Source organism: Diceros bicornis, chromosome 20 (genome assembly GCF_020826845.1).
Source record: "Diceros bicornis minor isolate mBicDic1 chromosome 20, mDicBic1.mat.cur, whole genome shotgun sequence".
Lineage (NCBI taxonomy): Eukaryota > Metazoa > Chordata > Mammalia > Perissodactyla > Rhinocerotidae > Diceros > Diceros bicornis.
This window is the reverse complement of record NC_080759.1, coordinates 6,138,225-6,161,077: the sequence shown is the minus strand read 5'-3', so window position 1 is coordinate 6,161,077 and position 22,853 is coordinate 6,138,225. Positions and strand designations below refer to the sequence as shown.

General features: G+C 53.6%; 1 protein-coding gene across 2 annotated transcripts in view; it reads left to right on the top strand.

Moving 5' to 3' along the window:
• Window positions 1–8,523: 8,523 nt before the first annotated feature.
• ELL (elongation factor for RNA polymerase II) overlaps window positions 8,524–22,853 on the top strand; it is a 72,794-nt gene continuing 58,464 nt past the window's right edge. For both annotated transcript variants that reach the window (XM_058563781.1, XM_058563782.1), the window contains exon 1: window positions 8,524–8,675. In XM_058563781.1, coding sequence (XP_058419764.1) covers window positions 8,541–8,675 — 135 coding nt within the window. In that variant the 5' untranslated portion in view covers window positions 8,524–8,540. The remainder of the gene's footprint in view (window positions 8,676–22,853) is intronic.

Here is a 22,853-nt window from a genome sequence, read left to right as displayed (position 1 = left end):
CAGCCCTAGGTTTTCTTTTAAATGTTTTATAGCTTTCACTTTTACATTGACGTCTATGATCCACTTTGAGTTAATGTTTGTATGTGGTATGAGGTTGGGGTTGAGGTTCGTTTTTTTACATATAGCCATCCAGTTGTTCCAGAAACATCTGTGGGGAAGACTTTCTTTTCCCTGGTGAGTTACTGTGGCTGCTTTGTCAAAAGTCAGCTGACCAGGGCCAGCCTGGTGGTGTAGTGATTAAGTTCGTGCACTCCACTTCGGCAGCCTGGGGTTCATGGGTACGGATCGCAGGTGTGGACCTACATGTGGCTTGTCAAGCCATGCTGTGGTGGCATCCCATATACAAAGTGGAGGAGGACTGGCATGGATGTTAGCTCAGGGCCAATCTTCCTCACCAAAAAAAAAAAAAAAAAGTCAGCTGACCACACATGTGTGAGTCTTCTTTGGATTCCGCTCCATGCTATGGGTTTCTGTGTCCCCTTGGCAGGTCTCACACTGTCCTGAAGACTGTAGCTTTTTAGTAACGCTGAAGTCAGGCTGTGTGTGCCTCCCAATGTCGCTCCTTTTCTCCAAGGTTGCTTTGGTTGTGCCCATTGTTAGCTGAGCAGACTGAGGCCCAGAGAGGAGATAGCTCCTGCCCAGGGTCCCACCACCTGGAAGCAACAGGCAGGATTAGGCCCTGGTCAGCCTGCCTCCAGAGCCCATGCTGTGCCCATTGGCCAGTTCTGCACCTCCCTGCAAATTACAGCCAGGAGACAAGAGAGGCCTTGAATGCCAGGGCCAGGAATGTGAACTTTATTGTGTTCATCCCCTTGGTCATTCCATCCTCAACAGTCTGAAAAGGCAGGGTGGGGAGCCAGGGCATCCAGGCTGGGGCTAGGGGTGGCATGGAAGTTGTCTTGAAGGCACACTGGGCTGTTAGCAGGTGGTAAAGGGCACTCCCGGTGTTGGCATGGCACGGGCAGAACTGTGCTGGCTGGATAGCACGTGGTTCGTTCAGAGGACAGCTAGGATGGATTTTTCTTTCACATCAAAACGTGCCAGTGCCTCCTGTGTACTGTGTCTTGGGCAGTGACAGCCTGGTCTTGCCCTCTAGGGACGTGGCTCAGAGCAGGCTGCAAATTAGAATGAGCTGTGTGTGTATGGGTGAGAGTTCACATCTCCTGAGCACATCAACAAGAGTTGCATGCAGGGCCGGCCCCGTGGCTTAGCGGTTGAGTGCGCGCGCTCTGCTACTGGCGGCCCAGGGTTCGGATCCTGGGTGCGCACCAACACACCGCTTCTCCCGCCATGCTGAGGCCGCGTCCCACATGCAGCAACTAGAAGGATGTGCAACTATGACATACAACTATGTACCGGGGCTTTGGGGGAAAAATAAATAAATAAAATTATTAAAAAACAAAAACGAAAAAACAAGAGTTGCATGCCTCCATCTCATGTCATCCTTAAAGGACAACCTCCTGGGGGTGAGGGCTGGCTGGGGTCACCCAACGTGGGACCATCAGTGCCCCTGAATGCCTGTCCTCTGGTTCTCCTCCTGTTGGAACTCACCTTTACTCCTTTCCATGCAGATGGGGCTGGTCCCCACCAGCCTTCAGGGGTGGCTATGCAACCCAGGCCTAACCAATCATAGCATTGCAGCCTCCTGGCCACAATGATTGGCTCCTGGACGGTCATGTGACTTACAATGAGCCAATCAAATACTTCCCTGATATTTTTGCTGGAGCTATGGGCCAGTAGGTGCCCTCCTTCTCCAGGAGCTGCTGAGCTGGTGGGATGACGGCCTGGCACGGCTGTGGTTATCTTTGCCTCCACGAAGAGAGGGCCTGACTAAGAGTGAAAGCCACCTGGAGAGCAGAGCTGAGAGAGAGACTGAGTCATGGTGACCTTATTCAGCTCCTGGAGCCAGCTGTGCCTGGAGCCTGTCATTTCTTCAATCTTTTGAGCCAACACATTATTGTTTTTGCTTGAGCCAGGCTGGATTTTCTGTGGCATGTGAGCATTTGGAGGAGGAGAGTCTGCCAGGTTATATCAGCTTCTTTCCATGGCCTGTCCTTGTCCTCCTGGGGGAGCTTCCCTGACTGGAAGAGGACATAAAGGAGTGATGATAAATGCTTATGGACTGGAAGTGTTTTAATTGACACTAGAAACTTCCCAGAAGGTGCAGCCACTGCACAGGCTACCTTTGAGGAAGGGTCCCCATGGGGGTCACTACAAGCCTTTCCCAGGTCATGCTAGGCCTTACCCTCTTTATTGCTCATGGCAAGGATGATGCAGCTGACTCATGAAGCAAGATGGTGGTTTAAGAGCACTTGGAGCCCCACCTGATGTAGAGCAGTAAAGAAATAACTCAGCAGGCCTGCGTTGTCCAAACCCTGCACATTCCCAAAAAAGGACTGGCCCTTGATCAACTCCTGAGAGGTCACCTCTATGCCCTTGGAATGTCCTGACTGGTAAGAGTGTCTTTGTTTATCTGTGACCTTGGGCCACACCACATAGTCTATGTTAACAATGTGATTTAGGGTGGGGGCCTTTGGCCACATGGTATGAGCTTGACCTCTGGAGGTGCTGGAGGCTGAGGTCAACCACATGGGTGGTCAGCCATGTCTGTAAGACTGATCCTTTCTCCTCAGTAAAAACCCTGGACCCCAAGGCTCGGGTGAGCTTCCCTGGTTGGCGATGCTCTGTGGTGTTATCACACATTGCTGCTGGGAGAATGAAGCGCCATCTGCAACTGGAAGCTTGCACCCGGTTTCTGCCTTATGTGCCCTTTTCCTTTGCTGATTTTATTTTATTTTAATTATTTTATTGAGGTTGTATTGGCTTATATCATTGTGTAAATTTCAGGTGTACATTATTATATTTCAGTTTCTGTATAGACTGCATTGTGCTCCCCACCAGTAGTCTAGTTTTTATCCATCACCATACATATGTGCCCCTTTACCCCTTTCACCCTCGTTCACCCCCTTCCCCTCTGGTAACCACTAATCTGTTCTCTTTATCCATGTGTTAGTTTATCTTCCACATATGAGTAAAATCACGCAGTGTTTGTCTTTGTCTGGCTTATTTCACTTAGCATAATACCCTTAAGGTCCATCCATGTTGTCGCAAATGGCACGATTTTGTCTTTTTTTTTTATGGCTGAGTAGTATTCCATTGTGTATATATATATACACCACATCTTCTTTATCCAATCATCAGTTGACGGGCACTTGAGTTGCTTCCATGTCTTGGCTATGGCGAGTAATGCTGCAATGAACATAGGGGTGCATAAATTCATTTGCTGATTTTAGACCATATCCTTTTGCTGTGAACAATCATAGCCACGAATATAACAGCTCTTCTGAGTTCCGTGAGTCCTTCTGTTGAATCATTAAACCTGAGGGTGGTCTTGAGGACCCCTGACAATAGATGTCTTTATTCCCCATCCTGAGAATGGCTGTGAGCTTCCCCATTGCACGGGTGAGGCCTGAGGCCCCAAAAGGTGGACTTGCTGGCTCTCAGGTGCCCATTAAGGGAGTAGTGGAACAGGCATGGGACCATGGGAGCCTGAGACTGCCTGCTGGCCACCCCACCATGCAGAGGGGCCGGCTCCAGACCGAGTGCTCCCAGGGATCCTCATGTTCCCTCTGCTGCAAAACAGTGTTTCCAAATCCCTAAGGCCCATTTGCTCTCACCAAGCAACTCGACTTGTAGGAAGTTGTGGGACAGATGTGCAGAGATGGTGCTCCAAGGGCTGTAGCCTGCAGAAATTTTAAGGTGTTCCTTAAATTTCTCATCCTACATCATCCCAGGACTGGGAATGGGATGGATCTTATTCCCGTGATGATGTTGTTATTGGGCACCGCTGACCTTAAGATGTGGAGGTAATCCAGGTGGGCCTGACCCCACTGGTTGCAGAAGAGGAAGTCAGAGAGATTCGAACTATGAGGGGGATTCACTGTGAGGGAGGCTTTCTATTACTGAGATGGAGGAGGCCTCGTGGCCAGGGCCTCAGAGTGGCCCCCAGCTGACAGCAAGGAAATGGGGACCTTGGACATGGATCCTTCTCCAGCTGAGCCTCTGGATGAGGACGCAGCCTGGCCAATACCTTGATTGCAGCCTCGTGAGACCCTGAGCAGAGGATCAGTTAAAACATGCCAGACTCTGACACACAGAAGTGGTGAGATAATAAATGTTTGTTGTTTTAGGCAACTAAATTTGAGGTACTTTGGGCCAGCCCAGTGGTGCAAGTGGTTAAGTGCGCACACTCTGCTGCAGCAGCCCAGGGTTCGCCAGTTTGGATCCTGGGTGCGCATCGACGCACCACTTGTCAGGCCATGCTGTGGCCATGTCCCATATAAAGTGGAGGAAGATGGGCACGGATGTTAGCCCAGGGCCAGTCTTCCTCAGCAAAAAGAGGAGGATTGGCAGATGTTAGCTCAGGGCTGATCTTCCTCACACAAAAAATAAATAAATAAAAAATAAATAAATTTGAGGTACTTTGTTACACAGCAGTAGCTAACTAATACATGTATAGCCATAGCCGACTAATGAATAGTGGGTGTTCATCCCACTGTGGTTTAAAAACCCATAAGCTGCAAACAACATAAATGTCTAACAGAAAGGGATCATGTAGATAAACTATTGTAAACCCATTAATAATAATAATGATTTCCATGATGATGCCATTTGCCATTGGTCCAGGGCCAGGCTCTTGGGTAAATGCTGTTATTATCCCTCTTTCAGGTATGAGAAAACTGAAGAACAGAGAGGGCAAGTCATGTCCAAGGCCACACAGGGGATAAGGGGCAGGCTAAGGTTACTGTTTCCATGATAAAGCCAGAGCTTCTGCAATGAGCTCACCAGATGGAGTATGTGTCAAGGGGCCACCCCGAGGTGATCAATTGGCCTCCAATTGGTGACTTAGTTCTTAGAGACTTTTGGAGAACATGCCAATGCCCGATGATTCATCCAACATTGTTCCTGGTGTCTCACTGGGAGCCACTGGGGCATTAAGTGTAAAGTTGGGAAATGCTTGATCACAAGCAGTGCAGCCCATGGTTGTGGTGTTCCTAATTCTCTCAACTTCTCCAAGCCTCAGTTTCCTCATCTGGCAGATGGGTCCAAACCACTGTATCTACCCCAAAAGGCAGTTGTGGGTGCCAAGCACTGAGCACAGAGCCTGGTGCGTTTTAAGCACTCACTGTAGGGTGACTGTTGTTACTGTTGTCTGTTTCTCATGAATCTACAGATGCTCAGAGAGGGGAAGTGCCTTTCCTACCATCACACAGCAAGTTGGTCAGCCCTTAAAGCCAGCTCCTCCCGTGTACTCCTCCATTCAGCAGTCCGGCTGTTTCTACCCTCTCCATCCTCTACTCCAGACCACCTGCTCCCTTGCTACCCTATTCCTGCCCTTCTGTGGCCCCTCTGGGCAGTGCAGCCCTGCCTAGTCCAATGTTCATCTGGCCTAGCTTCCCAAATAAACAGCTGGGCACAGACAGTGGGCAGACAGGTCAGTGTGTCTGAGAAAGTGACGGGATCTTCCCTGTAGGATCGACTGATCTCAAGTGAAGGGTGGAGGGTCCCAGAGCTTTGACCCTTGGCTCAGACAGGCTGGAGTTGGAATTGCTGCAGTAGCACATGAGACCTTGCTGTCTTTCTGGGCCTCATTCTCCTCATCCATGAAATGGTCTGATAGCTGTGTTTTGAGGATTAAATGAGATCATTTATTCATTCAACACATATTTCCTGAGCACCTACTCTGTGCTAGGCCCTGTGCTGGGGGTGTTCAATGGGGAAATATATAGGAAGGGACCTAGGTACCAGCGGCAGGGTGAAGGCTAATCAAGAGGGCTCTGGGTCAGAAAGATCCAAGTTCAAGTTCCAGCCAGCCTACTACTGGCAGGCTGAATGCCCCCACGTGCTGCCTCACCCCTCTAAGCCAAGTTTCTCCATTTGTAAATGGAGATATTAATGACAGGTACAGGAAAAGGTTGCCAGGAATCTAGCATTCCCTTTGGGGCCAGCAGTTCATAGTCAGGGGGTAAATGGATGGTAGTGCCAGCCTGGCAGCAGTGGGCAGAGCTAAGGAGATCGCCTGGTAGAGACATAAGACGGTCACTGAACTTCACCTTCCCGTCTCACCTCAAAATCTTCATCCTATGACCACGGTTTGTAATTAGAATAAAGCAAGAAAGAAAACAACTCAAGAGCTTTCTGCAGGTCAGGAGACCTAGGAGCCTAGGAGGAGCTTGCCTGGGCAAGCTAGCACTGACTGGTCTTCAGCCTCAGTTTCCCCACCTGTAAAATGAGAGAGTGATAAAATGGCACAGTTAGGGGGCAAGCCCCATGGCTTAGCGGTTAAGTGCGCGTGCTCCACTACTGGCAGCCTGGGTTCAGATCCTGGATGCGCAGTGACGCACCGCTTGTCCGGCCATGCTGAGGTGGCGTCCCACATACAGCAACTAGAAGGATGTGCAACTATGACATACAACTATCTACTGGGGCTTTGGGGAGAAAAAAGGAAAAAAAGGAGGAGGATTGACAATAGATGTTAGCTTAGGGCCGGTCTTCCTCAGCAAAAAGAGGAGGATTGGCATGGATGTTAGCTCAGGGCTGATCTTCCTCTCACACACACACACACACACACACACACACACACACACAAATGGCACAGTTCCTGTGAAAAACGGTCTGGCAGTTCCTTGAAAGGTTAAACATAGAGTTGCCATATGACCTAGCAATTTCACTCCTAGGTATACACTCAAGAGAAGGGAAACATCGTCCACACAAAAACTTGTATATAAATGTCCACAGCAGCACTGTTCATAATAGCGAAAAAGTGGAAACAACCCAAGTGTCCACCAATGGACAAATGGATAAACAAAATGGATAAACAAAAACAATTGTGTGGTCCATCCACACAATTGAATATTATTCAGCATAAAAAGGAATGAAGTCCTGCCGCATGCTGCAACGTGGATGATGAACCTTGAAAACATCAGCTGAGTGAAACAAGTGTTGACCTTCAAAAATAAAATAGCCAGTTATTTTACCAGCAAGTGAGTTTATTCTGGAATAGCAAAGGAATTGCAATTCGTGACATGTAAACTATGCGGAGCCACAGGCAAATCGGAGAACAAAGGAGAAGAGCATTCTTTTATAGAGAAAAAGAGGGGCATTGGGAGGGGCTGTTTGGAAGGAAACGCCATCAGAGCAGAGTGAGAATTTGAACTTCTCATTGGTTGAGCGTAGTGGTTTCTCATTGGCTGGGGTGTTGCTGGGTCAGGAGAAAATCTTCCTTCTTCCTGCCGGGGTAGTAAACTAACCTTCTTCCTTTGGGGGATGAAAGGTCCAGATGTACATTCCTGTTTAGAGCCTGCAGAGGGCAACGAGTGGTGTTTGAGAGCTCCCCTTTCAGGGCTTCTTAACTCCAATTTAAATGAGATTTCCTTTTATTTTCACAGAAGCCAGTCCAAAAGGTCACATATTGTATGATTTTGATATGAAATGTCCAGAAGAAGGAAATCTATAGACACAGAAAGTAGGTTAGTGGTTGCCAGGGGCTGGGGAGCGGGATGGGGAGTGACGGCTTAGGGGGTACCGAGTTTCCTTTCAGTGTGATGAAAATGTTCTGGAACTAGATAGAGGTGGTGCTTGCACAACATTGTGAATGTGCTAAATGCCACTGAATTGTACACTTTAAATAGATTAATTTTATGATATGTAAAATATATATTTTTTTTAAATGGGGGAAGCTGGGGATGTAGCGGTTAAGTGAGTGCACTCTACTTCAGTGGCTGAGGGTTCTCAGGGTGGATCCCGGTCTGCAACTACACACTGCTTGTCAGACTATGCTGTGGCTGTGTCCCATATAAAGTGGAGGAAGATGGGCACGGATGTTAGCTCAGGCCAGTCTTCCAAAGCAAAGAGGAGGATTGGCATAGATATTAACTCAGGGCTGATCTTCCTCACAAAAAAAAGAAAAAAAGTCTACTTTTGGGAGCAAAGATTACCCTAATCCCGCAACAACCCTGGCAGGAGTCCCATCCGCCCACCAGCCCAACCCAGCGTCCAACGCGCTCTCGGTTTGCATAGTCAAGCCCACTCACCCGCCAATCCTCTGGCCCCGCCCCCACACGTGTCTCACGCCGGCCCCGCCCCCCCACGCCCTCGCTGCGGCTCTCAACAGATGCCAAAGACGGAAGGCTTGGAGAGACTTCATAAATAATGCATCACGTCAGCGGCCGGTGGGGCGGGACTTCGACGTGCCTGCCTGAGTCAGAGTCATGAATAATACATATTGAGGAGGGGCCTGGAGGGGCGCGCGTGTCGGGGCGGAGTTCGGGTGGGACTTCCGTGCCCACCTCTAGGGCCTTGAGAGGCGGGGCCATCCACGCTTCGAGGAGAATATACCCCCACGCTGGACCCGGAGGGGGCGTGGCCAGCCGCGTCATGAATAATGAAGCACGTCGGCGGGCGGCGGGGCGGGGCGGCGCGTGGCCGGCGATCCAGCGCTGGAGCCGGGAAGGGGGGGGCGGGGGAGCGATGGTCGCAAGATGGCGGCGCTGAAGGAGGGACGGAGCTACGGGCTGTCGTGCGGGCGGGTGAGCGACGGCAGCAAGGTGTCCGTGTTTCACGTGAAGCTCACCGACAGTGCCCTGAGGGCCTTCGAGAGCTACCGCGCCAGCCAGGTGAGCGGCGCGGGCCCGGCGCGGCTGTCGTGAACGTCGGGGCGCAGGCCGGCCTCGCGCGCCCTTCGCCGCGGCGTCCTGGCCTGAGGGCGCGGGGTTCGGCGTCCGCGGTGCTGCTCTCGGGTTCCTGGCCGGCATGGATCGCGGGGAACCCCGTTCCTTTTCAGCGCGGGGAGGCGATACTGGCGGGCGGCCCAGGCGGCTGTGGGGCCCGAACTCGCGCGCCTGGTCGGGGGGGGGGGTGTCTGGGTCGGCACTTGGAGGCGTCCGGGGCCTTTCCTGGCTCACCCGGCACCAGGGCAGGAACTGATCTGTGCACTTGGCCGGGGGAGGGGGTGGCTGCGCTGTCCAGGCACGGGGGCTGGTGGGGCTTGGGCTTCTCCGTCTGGGTCCCTGGTAGAGTGGCTAGTGAGGTGATTGCCCTTCCGAGGAGTAGCTTTTTCGTCTGGGTCCCTGGCAGGGTGGGTCAGTGGGGCACCGCTGTCGGGGGCACTGTGGGGTCCTGTTCCGTTTGTGTGGGAAGGCTGTCTGCACTTGGGGGCCGTCTTTGACGCTACCCAGTGACGCCCCTGCAGTTGGGCTCACTCTTGGTTCTTGAGCAGGGCAGTTGGGGCAGAAACTAACAGCTTGTCCCACTGGACACCTTTGGAGAGTGGGAGTGTTTTTGGGGGAAGAAGCTGTGCATGTAGGGGTGGCTGGCATGGTGCCTTTCTCAGGCTGGGAGCCCGTGGTGGGCACCTGGTGGGGAGCTCTGGCCACTGCTCCTGGCCGCCGACTCTCAAACTTCTCCTGGGCGGATTTGGGCCCATCTTGGAGAAGTTCCAGGCGTTTCAGTTCTGCCACCTGGCCTGGGGTGCTGGGGGTGGGGGAAGGCCGCTGTGCATCTTCTTTCAGGTCTGATTTTGGGGCACGTCTGGGGCGGTGGTCAGAAACCTGCTTCTTCCCATTTCAGTTTGTATCATGGCACCCTCTGTCTGTGGTGGGACAGAAGTTGCAGGTGCCCAGTGGTCAGGTCCTGAGGGGAAATGGGTTGGGGGCCTTTCTCCGGAGTCCTTGCCTGGAAAGTGGAGGCTTCATAGTCAGAAGGTGTCTGGGGAGGGGTCTGGTGTCAGGCTCAGGGATGCCCCACTCCCTGCGTGTGTGTGTGTGTGTGTGTGTGTGTGTGTGTGTCTGTGTGTCTGTGCGCGCGCGTGTGTGCGTGTGTGTATTTGTATTTGTGTATACTGGGGATGGGGGGGGCTCAGGCGGGTGAGGAGAGAGACTAACTAGGAAGGAATGTGGCTTTCTTCCTGCCCCAGACTTGTTCAGCACCATTAGCTAAGCTGGGAATTTCTTCCTCTGTTTCGTTCCCACCACTTTCCTGGTGCCCACCCTTCCCGTGCTTCTTCCCCCTTTTTGGGGCAATTTCCTTCCCTGTTCTGGTGTCTCAGTTTCCCCTTCATAGAACGGGGACTTCATCTTTTTTGGAAGAGCGAGTTCTCACCTTGTCAGAAAGATTCCCCAAGGTGAGGCTAAGGCGCCCCTACAGGTGAGGAGGAGGAGGTGGGGCCAGGAGGTGGAGCCTCCCTTCCCTGTGGAATTCTAGCCCTGAGCCATCCTGACTTGTCCTGCAGGAAAGCAGGCTTTCCTAGAGACAGCTGAGGGAGAGCTCATGAGTCATGTAAATGAGGTGAACTTGGTACCTGGTCACTGCGGGTTAGGAGCCCCACCTTCCCTGCCATGCTGCCCTCGCTTGAGCCGGTCGTCCAGAAGGCCTGCCTGTGCGTCCACCTCATGCTGTCATGCTGCTATTTTTAATTTAGGGTGTTGGTTACATCCCCTAGCTAAGCTGGATCTTCCTCATGTAAGGGTGAAGGTATAAGGCAGATTCAAGCTCGTCCCCCGCGGAGCCCAGCTGTGTACGTCACTGTTAATCAGCCAGGAGGGGCTCCCTTGAAGAACTACTCCAAGCCATTCTGGGCGACTTGGCTGGCTGGGCTAAATTTTGGGGGTGACCCAAACTTGCGTTTTTCTCAGAAACTGACTGGTAATTTAAGTTCCTTGGCAGTTTTCATATTTAGTCTTACCTGTTGGGAAGTGTAGTGGACTGAGCTAAAATCGGGGCAGCTTGAGAGCTCTGGGTGCTTTTGGGTGGTGGGCCTGGGAAAAGGGACTTGAAGAACTCGTTTGTGTGACCAGAGAAGTGTATTGGTTGTTAACAGAACCTCACATGCGCAGCTGTCGAGAGCTTTCTACTCTTTAGCACGATGGTTGTATGGTTTGCCAATGGCAGCTTGTGGAGAGGGTTTTTATTTTTACTTTTTAATTGCAAAGGGGCATTTACAAATTCAGATGTGGCAGGGGACTGGAGAGGAACTTCCTGCGAAACTTTCTCTGTGGCTTCAGGGCGCGTGTAATATTAGCGCTGGAGTAGCCCCAGCAGAAGTCCCCCACGGTTTCTCCCTCCAGAGGGGTCTGAAGTCTGAACTGCCTTTGTGCAAACCTGGTAGCCAGCCTGGAATGTAGTGGAAGGTAAAGATGTAGTGATATATGCAGCTGCCACTGTCCAGACTTGAACTTTGTGCACTTTCTCCTTGAATATAAAAACTCAGGTGAGTCCCGAGGTAGCTACTCCTGTGGATCTCCCTGTGATGGGCTACTTCTGGGAGAGAAGAGAGAGGAAGTGTAGACACAACCCATCCTTCCAAGATAGTGTTATGCGCCTGCTCAGAGAGGCGTCCCCTGACCACTCTGAGGAAGTGGCCCTCCCTGGGGCACCTGCCTTGACCACCTGGGTATTTCATCATTGGATTTGGTGGGCTGTGTTGCTTTTCCACTCTTGGATTATAAGCTCCTCCGTGGAGAGGGACATATCGTTCAGGAAAAATTGAGGGCCCAGAGAGGGGGCCCAAGGAGCCTGGGGATTGGAGCCTATCTGGGTTTGAATCTGGCTTTGCCTTCATGAGGCCTTAGGCCAGTGCCTGACCCTACCCAGTCCGGATCCTTCTCCTCACAGCTACGAGGATCCCAGTGCCTGACCCTCTCTGAATTCCAGATCTTTCTTCTGTCAGGATTTGAGGGTCCCCGTGTCAGACCCTCTCTCAGCTCCAGATCCTCCTCTTCTCAGGGCTGTGGGGATCCGTGCCTGACCCTCTGAATTCCGGATCCTTCTTCTGTCGGGATTTGAGGGTCCTAGTGCTTGGCCTCTCTGAGCCCTGGATCCTTCTACTCTCAGCCCTCAGCACATCTCTGACCCCTCCCATGCTCTTAGCACTTGGTGCCTGGACCCAGAGCCGGTCTCCTTCTGGATGTTGGAGTGGAACCTGTGGAGACAGGGAGCCTGGGCTCCTGCATCTGCCTAAAGCTGATTGAGCACTTGGTCTGTGCAGGACCATTGCTCAGGGGCTGGACATTCACCAAGACAGGCCCCTGGTGTCACAAGCTGACATTCTAGGAGACAGATAATGACCAGGGTGGCACAGAACTCCATACGAAGAACTTGTCAGTGGTCAGTATCAGGAAGGAAATAAAATTGGGCAACATGAAAGGGCACTTCCAGGAGATGCTAGAGCTGAAGTCTGCCAGGTGGTGGTGGTGAGGGAGGGTTTCAGGCACGGCGCATGCACAAGCCTTGAGAAATAGGGGGCCTGGGAGGGCATTCCGGCAGGGATGAGGCCAGGTCCAGGTTTGGAGGCAGCTGCAGGGCTCTGTCCCCGGAAGGGTGGGTAGGGAGAGGAGGTGGAGCAGGCCTGTAGCGAATACTCCATGACTGTTCTGGAGCTGTGCTGGGGGTCGCTTGCTGGCTGCTAAGGGGGTGGCTGTGTGGATGTCAGTCTGGCACCGTGGCAGGAGGAGTCTTAATTTAACCTCTATTCCTCTGCCACTGTGAGGCCCTGGGAGGCAGGCTCATCTACTCTTTCTGGGGATGCCCCACTTGGCCTTAACCAGTAATAGCCAACTCTGCCCCTCCTGGCTGTAGACCAGGCCGCTGTAAGCCCTTTGTCCATGCATGTGTCATCTTGACAACCTTGGCGGAGAGGGTAGGTTATTGTTTCTACTGTGCATTGAGGTTAGTTGAGGCTCTGAGGGGCAGTGTCACCTGCCTGAGGTCACTCAGACTATCCTCACTGGCCCAGGCTGCCTCTCGAGTTGGGAGGGAGCCTGAGCCACTGGATACAGCTATGAAAGGGAGTCCCACCGCGGTCTCCATTTCTAGTTGAACGCCAGTGTTCCGGGCTGCAGCGAGCCTAGGTGAGATGAATGGCTGTGCAAATTCCTGAAGTTGCCGGCTGTGACTGTGCTATATCCCCTCCTCCAAGAAACCCTAAAGATGATGATAATTAACACCTGTGGATCGTGCCCCACATGCCAGCACTGGTCTGAGGTGCACATGTTCCTTCGTCTCATCCCCTGTCAGCCCGCCCTGTGGCAGGGAGCGGTTCCCATTTCTCAGGTGAGGAAATGGGCGGAGACTCTGGGAGGCTGAGTCACCAGAAGGAATCTCCCAGCTGGGACAGGGCATTGGGCTCCAGTGCTGTGTATGGCCTGGAGCTCTGCCGCCCCCGAAGGGCTGTGGCTGGGCTAGATGGGCTGAGTGGAGTGGGCTGGCCTGTTGGCGTCAGGACCATGGCCTCCTGTTCCCTGGGCATAGGGGTTCAGTTTGCTTGTGTGTTTCATAGTGGGCACTTGATGGTTCTGGGTGGGATGAGTCTCTCCCAGAAGGTGCTTGTCTCATAGTTGCTTCAAGAGGGTGAGCACCCCGGGGTGTAGGGTGAGTGCTGGTGGTTACAGTAGGAGGCCCTCGAGGCTGTATGTGAGTGGCTGAGCCCAACCTCAGCCACTGTGACCCTTGACTAGGCTTCCAGCTCCATGTTGTTGGACATGGTGATTGTGTGTAAACAGCAGGCTGCTCGCGGAAACCCACCCTCTGTTGACTCATAGGCAAGGCCAGAGTTCACCACCCTTGAAGCAATTTTGACATCATACCCGAATTGTGACATCTCTGGGGAGTCCTTGAAAAACAAGACTGCTTTTCCTGTTCTGCGCAGCTCTGGGCCTGGAGCAGACCCTGGTTTTGGGAAATCTGCTCCCGTGGCAGCAGCCCTGCTTGACACGGCCTGGCAGGGCCCAACCTGGCAATCTGTACTGTGCCTTTGGGGTTTGCCCTCCCCGGGTCCTTCATTTTTAGGGCCTCGCTCTCTCACTCTCTGCCTTTATGACTTTCTCCTTGGTCTGTTACTTGCACAGCCTGGAGTTGTCTGAGATCTCATCACCAGTCATATGTGGCGGCTCCACAGTCACCCAGAGCCCAAAGGGACACTTTTGAGAACAGTCCCCCCAAATGACCTGTGACCTGTAGATGTAGTGAGTGACACAGACAGCCACATCATCTGGTTGTTTTGTCACTTTACTTTTCAATAAAAAAGCTGGTATGCAAATTAACCATCCAGAGGGGAGACCTGTCCCCACACCAAGTGGCCACACTGGAGTCTGATGCTAATTATATCCTCTGGGCCAGGTCCCTCCCCAGCCACGTTGAGACTCGGCTCCCGGCTGAGTCACTGGGTCAGCGGGCGCATTTGTGACTTGCCACAGCCCCTCTGGAGGGGGGTGGGGGCTCGCATGTTTGGGAAGTTTCAGGGGTCACTAAACTCCTGTTTAAAAGAGACACATGTGAAGTTTATTTGTTTTTATTATAAAAGCAGTATAGTTCAGTGTAGAAAACTTGCAAAATACCTAAAAGTAGCAACTCCCATGTGTCAAGGTCGTCGCTGTTGTTGGCACGTCTGCACCTTCCTCTGTCTTGCGTCCGGGCACTGCATCATCACAGTGGTGTCCTCATGTAGTCTTAGGTCTCACTTTTTCCCTGACACTGTATTAGCTCTGTTTTTTGTTGTAATCATAAGCTTTACTTTTTAGTGGCTATGTCTTCTGTGCAGTGTGGACCCTGACAGGTCAGTATTCCTCCAGCACCTTGTGTTCCAGGCCTGTGCTGATCTGGGGATTCCCGGGTGCCTGGTCCTCTGTCCCGTGCTGGGGGCTGTGTAGAGGCACTGAACCGCGATGGGGGGGCGCCCCCAGTGTACCTGTGTGTCCTTGAGCGCAGTGGGTGGGTGCAGGTGCTGAGTGGTACAACTACTGTATGTTGAAATCCAGGCCCCGGAGGGATGTGGTCTGGCCTGTGGGGGTGGATGATCAAAGAGGGCAGGGCTGGAGGTGAGGAGGCTGGGATGGAGGCTCTGAAGGCCTGAGCTGGGGTGGCGCTGGGGGACGGGCAAGGGGACAGATGTGGGAAGTATTTGGGTTGCCACCTGTGCCTGGTTGGGGGAGGTGGACGTTTCCAACTTTTCCTGATTCTGGCCATGTGGCGGAAACGTCTTCACCCGCTCAGCATCACTGACATGCCTGAGCTGGGTTTGTGAAAGTTAGGTTATGCAGGGCTTGAAGAAACGCTGACAGTCGCCTCTGGTCTGGAGGAAAGGTGACTGCAGCCAATTAGAGAGCCACCTTCTGTCTGTGGTGGGTGCACATCATCATCCTCCTCACTGAGGTTGAGATAGAAGACGTTTGTGCACTGCGGCCATGGTGCCGGCTGCAGAGCCCACGTCTTTCTGGATTGCCGTCTTTGTCCTGGGGCATGAATGTCAGAGGTTCTTTCAGATGTCCTGACAAGTGCAATTTGAAGATGGTTTTGAATGGATGTGGTGGCTCTGGAAGCCAACAGCCTTTCTTTTTCCAGTTCTTGGATTGTGGTCTTTGCTCGGAGGCAGTTGGATGCCAGGTGTCCCTTATTGCGATGGTGTTGGCCATTTCTGAACAGTGGGTGCTCTGGACAGAGGGGCTGAACCCCAAGATGGTGTCTGGGGGTCAGCGTCACTCCGAGTCAGCCTCGTGGGCAGGCAGGTGATGCTGTCCAAGCACAGAGAACATCGGGTTGAGGGCCCTGTGCCTGCTCATCACTTCAGCGTTCCCAGACGTGCTCTGAAACAGGCAGCCCTGGAGTAGCTCAGCCCACCTTGGACCATGCTGCCTTTGAGAAATGAATGAGCCGCTGGCCATCGAGGGCCGTGCTTAATCCTCCCGCCACTTCGCTGTCGATGTTCTCCTCCACATTCTTAAGGTAGGGGGCCTGAGGCTCGGTGCAGGGACACCTTCCCCGAGTGTGTGCCCTCCCAGCTACCCCAGTACCTACCCTAGGCCTGGTGGAAGGCGTCAGCTCCTCGCTGTTCGCCTTGCTGCCACTGTGTCCGTCTTAGACACTCAGGGAGGGTGTCCTAACGAGGAGGCGCTTCCCTTGAAGGATGCCACACATTGGGGTCAGGTAGACTGGCTCCGGCCAGCTCCCACTGACAGCCTGGGGGCCTGGGCCTCTGACTCCTCCCCGAGCCTCAGTTTTCCTGGTTGACGCAGCCTATGATATCAGTGGTCCCCCAGGGTACGTGGAGGTCAGACTGGCGAGGCTTGTGGATGCTGGCCGCTCCTGCCCCTGTGCATGTGTCACTGTCCTGCAAATGGCCTGAAAAAGTGAAGCCCTTAAGAATTTACAATATCTACTCCTTTGCCTCTGCTGTCAAGGATTTTATTTATTTTTTATTTTTATTTTATTTTTTGTGAGGAAGATCGGCTCTGAGCTAACATCTGCCAATTCTCCTCTTTTTGCTGAGGAAGACTGGCCCTGGGCCAACATCCATGCCCATCTTCCTCCACTTTACATGGGACGCCGCCACAGCATGGCCTGACAAGCAGTGCGTTGGTGCGCGCCCAGGATCCAAACCGGCGAACCCTGGGCCGCCACAGCGGAGCGCGTGCACCTAACTGCTTGCGCCTCTGGGCCGGCCCCAAGGATTTTATTTTTAAAATAAAGAAATAGCTTTTCCCAGTTTCTTTAGCAGCTTTCTTGCTGGGAAGTCCCCAGCAGTGTGTTGAGGAAGCTGGGCCCTCTGTGCATTCACATTCTTGATCCCTTGAGCCTCAGCTAGCCATGCTGCTGGAATTGGGCAGCAAGCAGGAGCCAGGGGCCAGACAGAGCTGAAGAGGGAAAGAAAGTGCTGGCTGGAGAGACATCGGCCGGGCCTGGGGTGACATGTTGAGCCCACCGAGCTGGTAGCTACTGCCGGCAGAGCGTGAGGGGTCAGGCGTGGCGGCGCCGACTTTGCCCTCAGCTCAAGCTCGTGGGTGTTGGGGAGTCACGTGAGGGCAGCCTCAAGGGGCCAAACCCCCTCTCCACTTGAGAGTGCTGTTGCCCGTGGATGTGAGGTGGGGGTTCCGTGTCCTCCATCGTCCAGCCTGGGCGAGCAGGGCCCTGGCAAAGTTGTGTAAGGGCTGAGTAACTAGGGGCCACCCCTGTCTGCCTCTGCCCTTTCCTGTGCCCCTCAGCCTCTTTCTGGGCAGGAGCAGCAGGACTTGGGGACAAGAGGCCCAAGCAGTTCCTAGCCCACCTCTGCTCCTACCTGGACACTTGCATGTGGCCTCGATGTCCTGTTTATCAGACTGATTTGGCATTTGTTGGTGGGCTGAGGTGGGCCAAGAGCCATTCTGGCCATGGGGGCCCCCATGTCTTGGTGATAGGCAGGCTGGCCAGGCCTCGCCCTTGGGCCCCCATGTCCCCACTGGGGTGGCTGACTGAGGGCATGGTGGTGATGATCACGAGCAATGACCACCAGGAGGGAGAAACACAGCGGGTGATGGGTGGGAGGTGCCCTGGGGAAGTGGGACAGGTAAAACCATTTGGGAAGAGGCTAAGGTTGCTGACATCCGAGTTAGATCTGAGAAAGTGGTCTTGGGAGGGAGGGTGGGGTGACGGAGCAGCCGGAGGACGTGGGAGTGAGGGGTATCCGGGCAGGAAGTTGGGGTTAATGTTGTCATCCGCGGAAGCCCCGACTAAGCCGCTGTGGCTGCGCTGGCCTGCGTGGGTGTAGATGGCTCCAGCCCCTTCCTGGGCTCACTTTGGGGGGCTCGACCCTGCACTGATTTCACTCCACGCATGGATGAATGTTTTTCCTCGGGGGGCTTCGTCCTGTGACAGGCAGGACTGGGGCTGGGGCTGGAGTCGGGGGGGCCTTGGGAGCTGAGACCAGTCAGCTGGAATCTTTACCTAGGATCTCTTGGAGCCTTTTTCTTTTTTTTTAAATTTTTTATTTGTGGTGAAATACACATAACATAAAATGTCCCATGCTAACCATATGTAAGTGTCCAGTTCAGCGGCATTAAGCACATTCACATTGCCGTGCAGCCATCCCCACCATCCACCTCCGGAACTTGTTCATCGTCCCAAACTGAAACTCTGTGCTCGTTAAGGACTCGCTCCCCATCCCCCTCCCCCAGCCCTTGGAACCCTTCATCCTACTTTCTGTCTGTGCGAGTCTGACCCCTCTAGGGACCCCATATAAGTGGAATCACACAGTATTTGTCCTTTTGTGACTGGCTTATTTCACTGAGCATAGTGTGCTCAAGGTTCATCCATGTTGTCATATGTATCAGAATTTTCCTCCTTTTTAAGGCTACATAATGTTCTGTGATATTATATAGAGCATTTTGTTTATCCGTTCATCTGTTGATGGACACTCAGGTTGTTTCCACCTCTTGGTTGCTGTGAATAATGCTTTGAACGTAGGTGTACAAATACCTATTTGAGTCCTTGCTTTCAGTTCTTTTGGATATACACCCAGAAGTAGAGTTGCTGGATCATATGGTCATTGTATGTTTAACTTTTTGAGGAACTGCCAGACTGTTTTCCACAGTGGCTGCACCATTTTACATTCCCACTAGCAGTGCACAAGTGTTCCAGTTTCTCCACATCCTCACCAATACTTTTTCTTTTCTGCTTTTTTATTAGTAGCCATCCCGTTGAGTGGGAGGTGGTCTTGGAGCCTTTAAAATAGACTAAGGTACATATGACTCTCTGAGGAGAGTTAGAGTCTCCTTGGCCTTTGACACCTGCTGGACCATCAGTTGGCTCAGGAGTCCCCTGGTTGTGGGTGACAGAGAACCTGACCCCAGCAGAATGGGGGCATGTTGGCACCCACACTTGAGGTGGGCTTGGGCTCACCTCAGGCCCTGCCTGAGGGAAGATCTTGAACAAGGTCACCTGTGCACAGGAAGATGAGAGGAAGGGCAGGGATATCCAGTGTGGCCCCGCCCTGGATAAGAACTCCAGGCCCAGTGGAGATGACAGTGATGGTGCAGGAGCCCAGCCCAGTCAGGCCTTGGTTCTCTAAGCTGGGAGGGTTAGTAAGTACCATGGGTGGTCTAGAGAACCTGTGGGAGGGGCAGGCAGTGGGGGCTGAGGACCAGGGAAGTGGGGGTGACATGAGCTCTGCCCGGGTGGCTCAGCTTTCCATGACCCCTCACCGCCTCCTGGCCCTGCCAGCGGCAGGACTTTTGTGCCTTCTACTCTCCCTAAAACCAGAGGCCCTGAGGGTGACAGAGTGGGCTGGGCTCCGGCCTGCAGGCACCTGAGGCTGCTGAGCCCTTCCCTGGCCACGAGCTCCAATGGGGTGGAATATCTGCGATTCACACAAAGAGTTTAGCTCTTTGTGACCCATGTTGAACCACAAAGTGACTCTTGTGGAAAACGGGCTTGCTTCCAGGTGTGAAGTAGCCTAGAGGCCCCATGGTCAGGCACTGCCCTTTGGGGGGCTCTGTGTATGCAGGGCTGCACTGTTGTCCTCGCTCCCGCCCTTGTCCTGGCCACGGGGCCTGTGCAAAAGTGTGTGGGAGGGAGGAGGAGGGATGTTTTCTCCTGACCCCACGGGCAGATGCGGCCTACTTGCCTGGGGATGCCCCTTGCCCCATCCTGCTGCTGCCTCCCCTCCTTCTGCCCTTCCTGGTGGGAGTGGTGCTGCTGGGACCCAGGAGTCCAGGGTGGCCTCAGCTCTTCCCACTGGCCTGAGGAGGGTAAGTGGGTTGGGAGGTTCCTTTTTCCTTTTCCTCTTTCTTTAGACAGTGACTTTTTAGGGGAATTCAGCTTCCTGTTGTGGACCTTGTGGTTCTCCCCACATCTGGAGGGAGTGATTTAAGGGTCCCAGTGTAGCACTTACAACAAGGAGAATGCTCACTGAATTGCATCAGGATAGCCTGGCTCACAGGGGCTGAGAGCAGGGGCGAGCCCCTAGATGGTGGGAGCCTCAACCTGCGACCTCCCCGCCATGTTGTTCTTGAGGTCCTGACAGGCATCCTGTGCTTATCTCCCAGGCTGCTCCGTTTCTCCATGGCATTAGTGGTAAAGCTCACAGGTCCTTGTTTTTAGCGCCCAAGGAAACTGAGTTCTGTCCACTGTGCCCAGTGTCACTGCTGTAGCTGCCAGCCCCCAAACCAAGGCCTCCAGCATGTTTGCTGCTGTGTTAGGTGAACGGAATTGGATAAGGAAGCTGACAAAATGGACTGTTACAAGCACGTTCTCTTTTCAGTGTCAACCTTAGAATCTAAAACACCTTGGTAAACTACAGCCCCAGGGGCAAAGCTGGCCTGCCACCTGTGTTTGTAAATAAAAGTTTTATTGGGACACAGTGGCATCCTCTGTGGCTGCTTTTGTGATATATCGGCAGCCTAGTCTTTGTAACAGCGACTGTCTGGTCTTCAAAGTCTGAGATCTTGACTCTCTGGCCTTTTACAGAAAAAGCTTGCAGGCCGCTGGAGGTCTGGAGTGTTGGGATGTGTGTGTGACAAGAGGACTCCGTGTCTGAACGGAATGTGCCGTCCTGGGCGAAGCTCAGGCCTCAGATCCCTGTCCCCCGTGCTGTGGTGTGCGGCCCTGCAAGCCCGGGCAGATGGCTTGCTGTCGCATCTCAGGGCTGGACTAAGACCTTTCATTTTACCAATGGGATGCCTAGAGGATGGTGGCTGACCCACAATGACATGACATGGTCAGCATAGACGTATCGAGCCTCAAACCCGAGGGTGCCCACTCTGGGGGTGCCCACCACTGACTGCCCTCCTGATTTCATGCAGATTCAAAATGCTTCCCACCCTGCTGGCGAGTCCCTGGGTTTCCAGGAGCTTTTCTTAGGCAGTATCAAGCCTGGCATAGCTTACAGTGGGCCTGGCCTTTTTCTTTGTGACCTGCTGGTGAACTCTGGAAACAGTCACGCGAGGCCTGGGCGGGAAGGGCCAGTGTGCCTGGGCCTGGCGGAGCTGGGAGGGCGGGCATCTGCCTTTAGTTTAAGCTGGGCTCTGGCCACAGCCCCCCGGCCCCTTGGCCTCAGCTTTGTGGGCAGACAGTGCGGCTGGTGGTGTCTTCTCAGGGGAGATTGTGCCCAGTAGGGAGTTGGCTTTTTGCATGATGTCTCAAACATGCGCATCTGGCATGAGGAGCAATCAGATGATGGTGGCTTCAGACGGGTCTCTTCTGTGGAGACAGTGGGCAGCAGGTGTCTCCTCCCCAGGAGTGAGCTCTCCATGGGCCAGGGGGCCTTGGTGAAACTTCTGGAGCTTTCTCAGCTTGGGATGAGTACCATATGTAGATAGATTCTGACCATTGCCATCTGTCAATGATTCTGAGTTAGATACCAGCAGCCTGAACAACTAGGAGAGGGTTTCTCAGGCAGGCCTCTCTGCCCAGGGGCTGCGGTTTCTGAGATCTGTCAGCAGAAATGGCATGATTTTGCTGTTTTTATCTTTCAATGTTGTTTCTCCCTTTTCAGAGTTGGGTGGAACTGTTGAACCGCTGCAGGCTGGGCAGGGGGACCGTGCAGGGGGAACTCCAAGGGGGAATCACATGCAGGACATCCCAGGGCGGGGAGACTGTGGGGAGACGTCTGAGGCAGGGGCAGGTCACAGCGAGAAGAGCGTGTTCCTTCCTCCCCTGGTGACACTATTTTTGGTGTTGGACACTCACAGATGTCTGATTGTTCCAGCAAATATGCTCAGCTCACAGTGGATCTGGCAAGTGGGACAAGGACAGCCAGCGCCGGTCGTCTGTGTCCATCTTGTCTCCAGCCTGCTCTGTGACAAGGCCGACTTTACCTGGGCACAGGGTCCCACAGATCGAGGGCCTTGTGCATAGAGCCACGTGACCCAATGATCTGTACCAGCTCCTCTTGACAGGAAGTGAAGCTGTGTTAAGAAGGATTCTGGGGGCCAGCCCCATGGCTTAGCGGTTAAGTGCACGTGCACGTGCTCCGCTGCTGGTGGCCTGGATTTGGATCTCGGGCGCGCACCGACGCACCACTTCTCCAGCCATGCTGAGGCCGCATCCCACATACAGCAACTAGAAGGATGTGCAGCTATGACATACAACTATCTACTGGGGCTTTGGGGGAAAAAAATAAATAAATAAAATTTAAAAAAAAAAAGAAGGATTCTGAGGTGCTGTCTGGCCCAGAGTATAGGATTGATGATACGTGGCCCCTGGCCCTCCCTGCTCTTAGTCTTGCCATGTAGCATCTCTGTGGGAAGGGTCCCCTTTTGGCTCTGAGCAGAGGAGGTTAATGGCCCTCCAGGTGAGCCTGGCCTCTGAGAGTGGGGCCAGTGAACGCGGTCTTCCGGCCCCTGGGTGTGCAGGGTGAGGCTCACAGGCCATCAGTGGAAATTGAGCTGGTGCTGTGCTGCAAAGGCATGAGGCTTAGGGCCCCTCCTCCCCAGGGGTGAGGGGCGGCTTGTCAGGGTCTGTGCGCCAGAGCTGTGGCTCTGATTGCACTTCGTCCTGGGATCTTCACACGGCTCCTGCTGCTTGCTTCTCCTCTTCCTGGTCTTGGTCTGTCACGTGTGAATTCACTGAGGCCTGGACACTTTCAGGTGACAGGAATTGCCAAATGTGTGATCTGCTGGGCACAGCTCAGCCTTGGTGAGTGGCTGGTCTGAGTGGATGTGGCTCCCAACCTCCGTGCCCTCTTCTTGGGGCTCCTGGTGCTGTTCCTGGGGCTCAGTCGTTCAAGAGCAAGCACGCCACATGCTGTAGGTGTGGGCATCCCTCTGTTGCGTGGCTCAGGGGGCAGGTGAGCTTGGAGTTGTTGCAGGCAGGTCACTGGAAGATGCAGGACACAGGGACCATGACTAGGGCACTGCAGCAGGACATCTCGAGTTGGCTGAGCTGGGGCTGATTCTGAGCTAGCCTGCAGACCTGGGGAGGCTGCCCACTGCCCTGAGTTCATGTGGGTGCCCAGCAGGCCTAGGCACAGAGATTCCGGCTGTCTGAGGTACTGTCCTTTGGACAGCTGAGGGCCAGGGCCAGGGGCAGGTTGTATTGTTTCCAAACCCTCG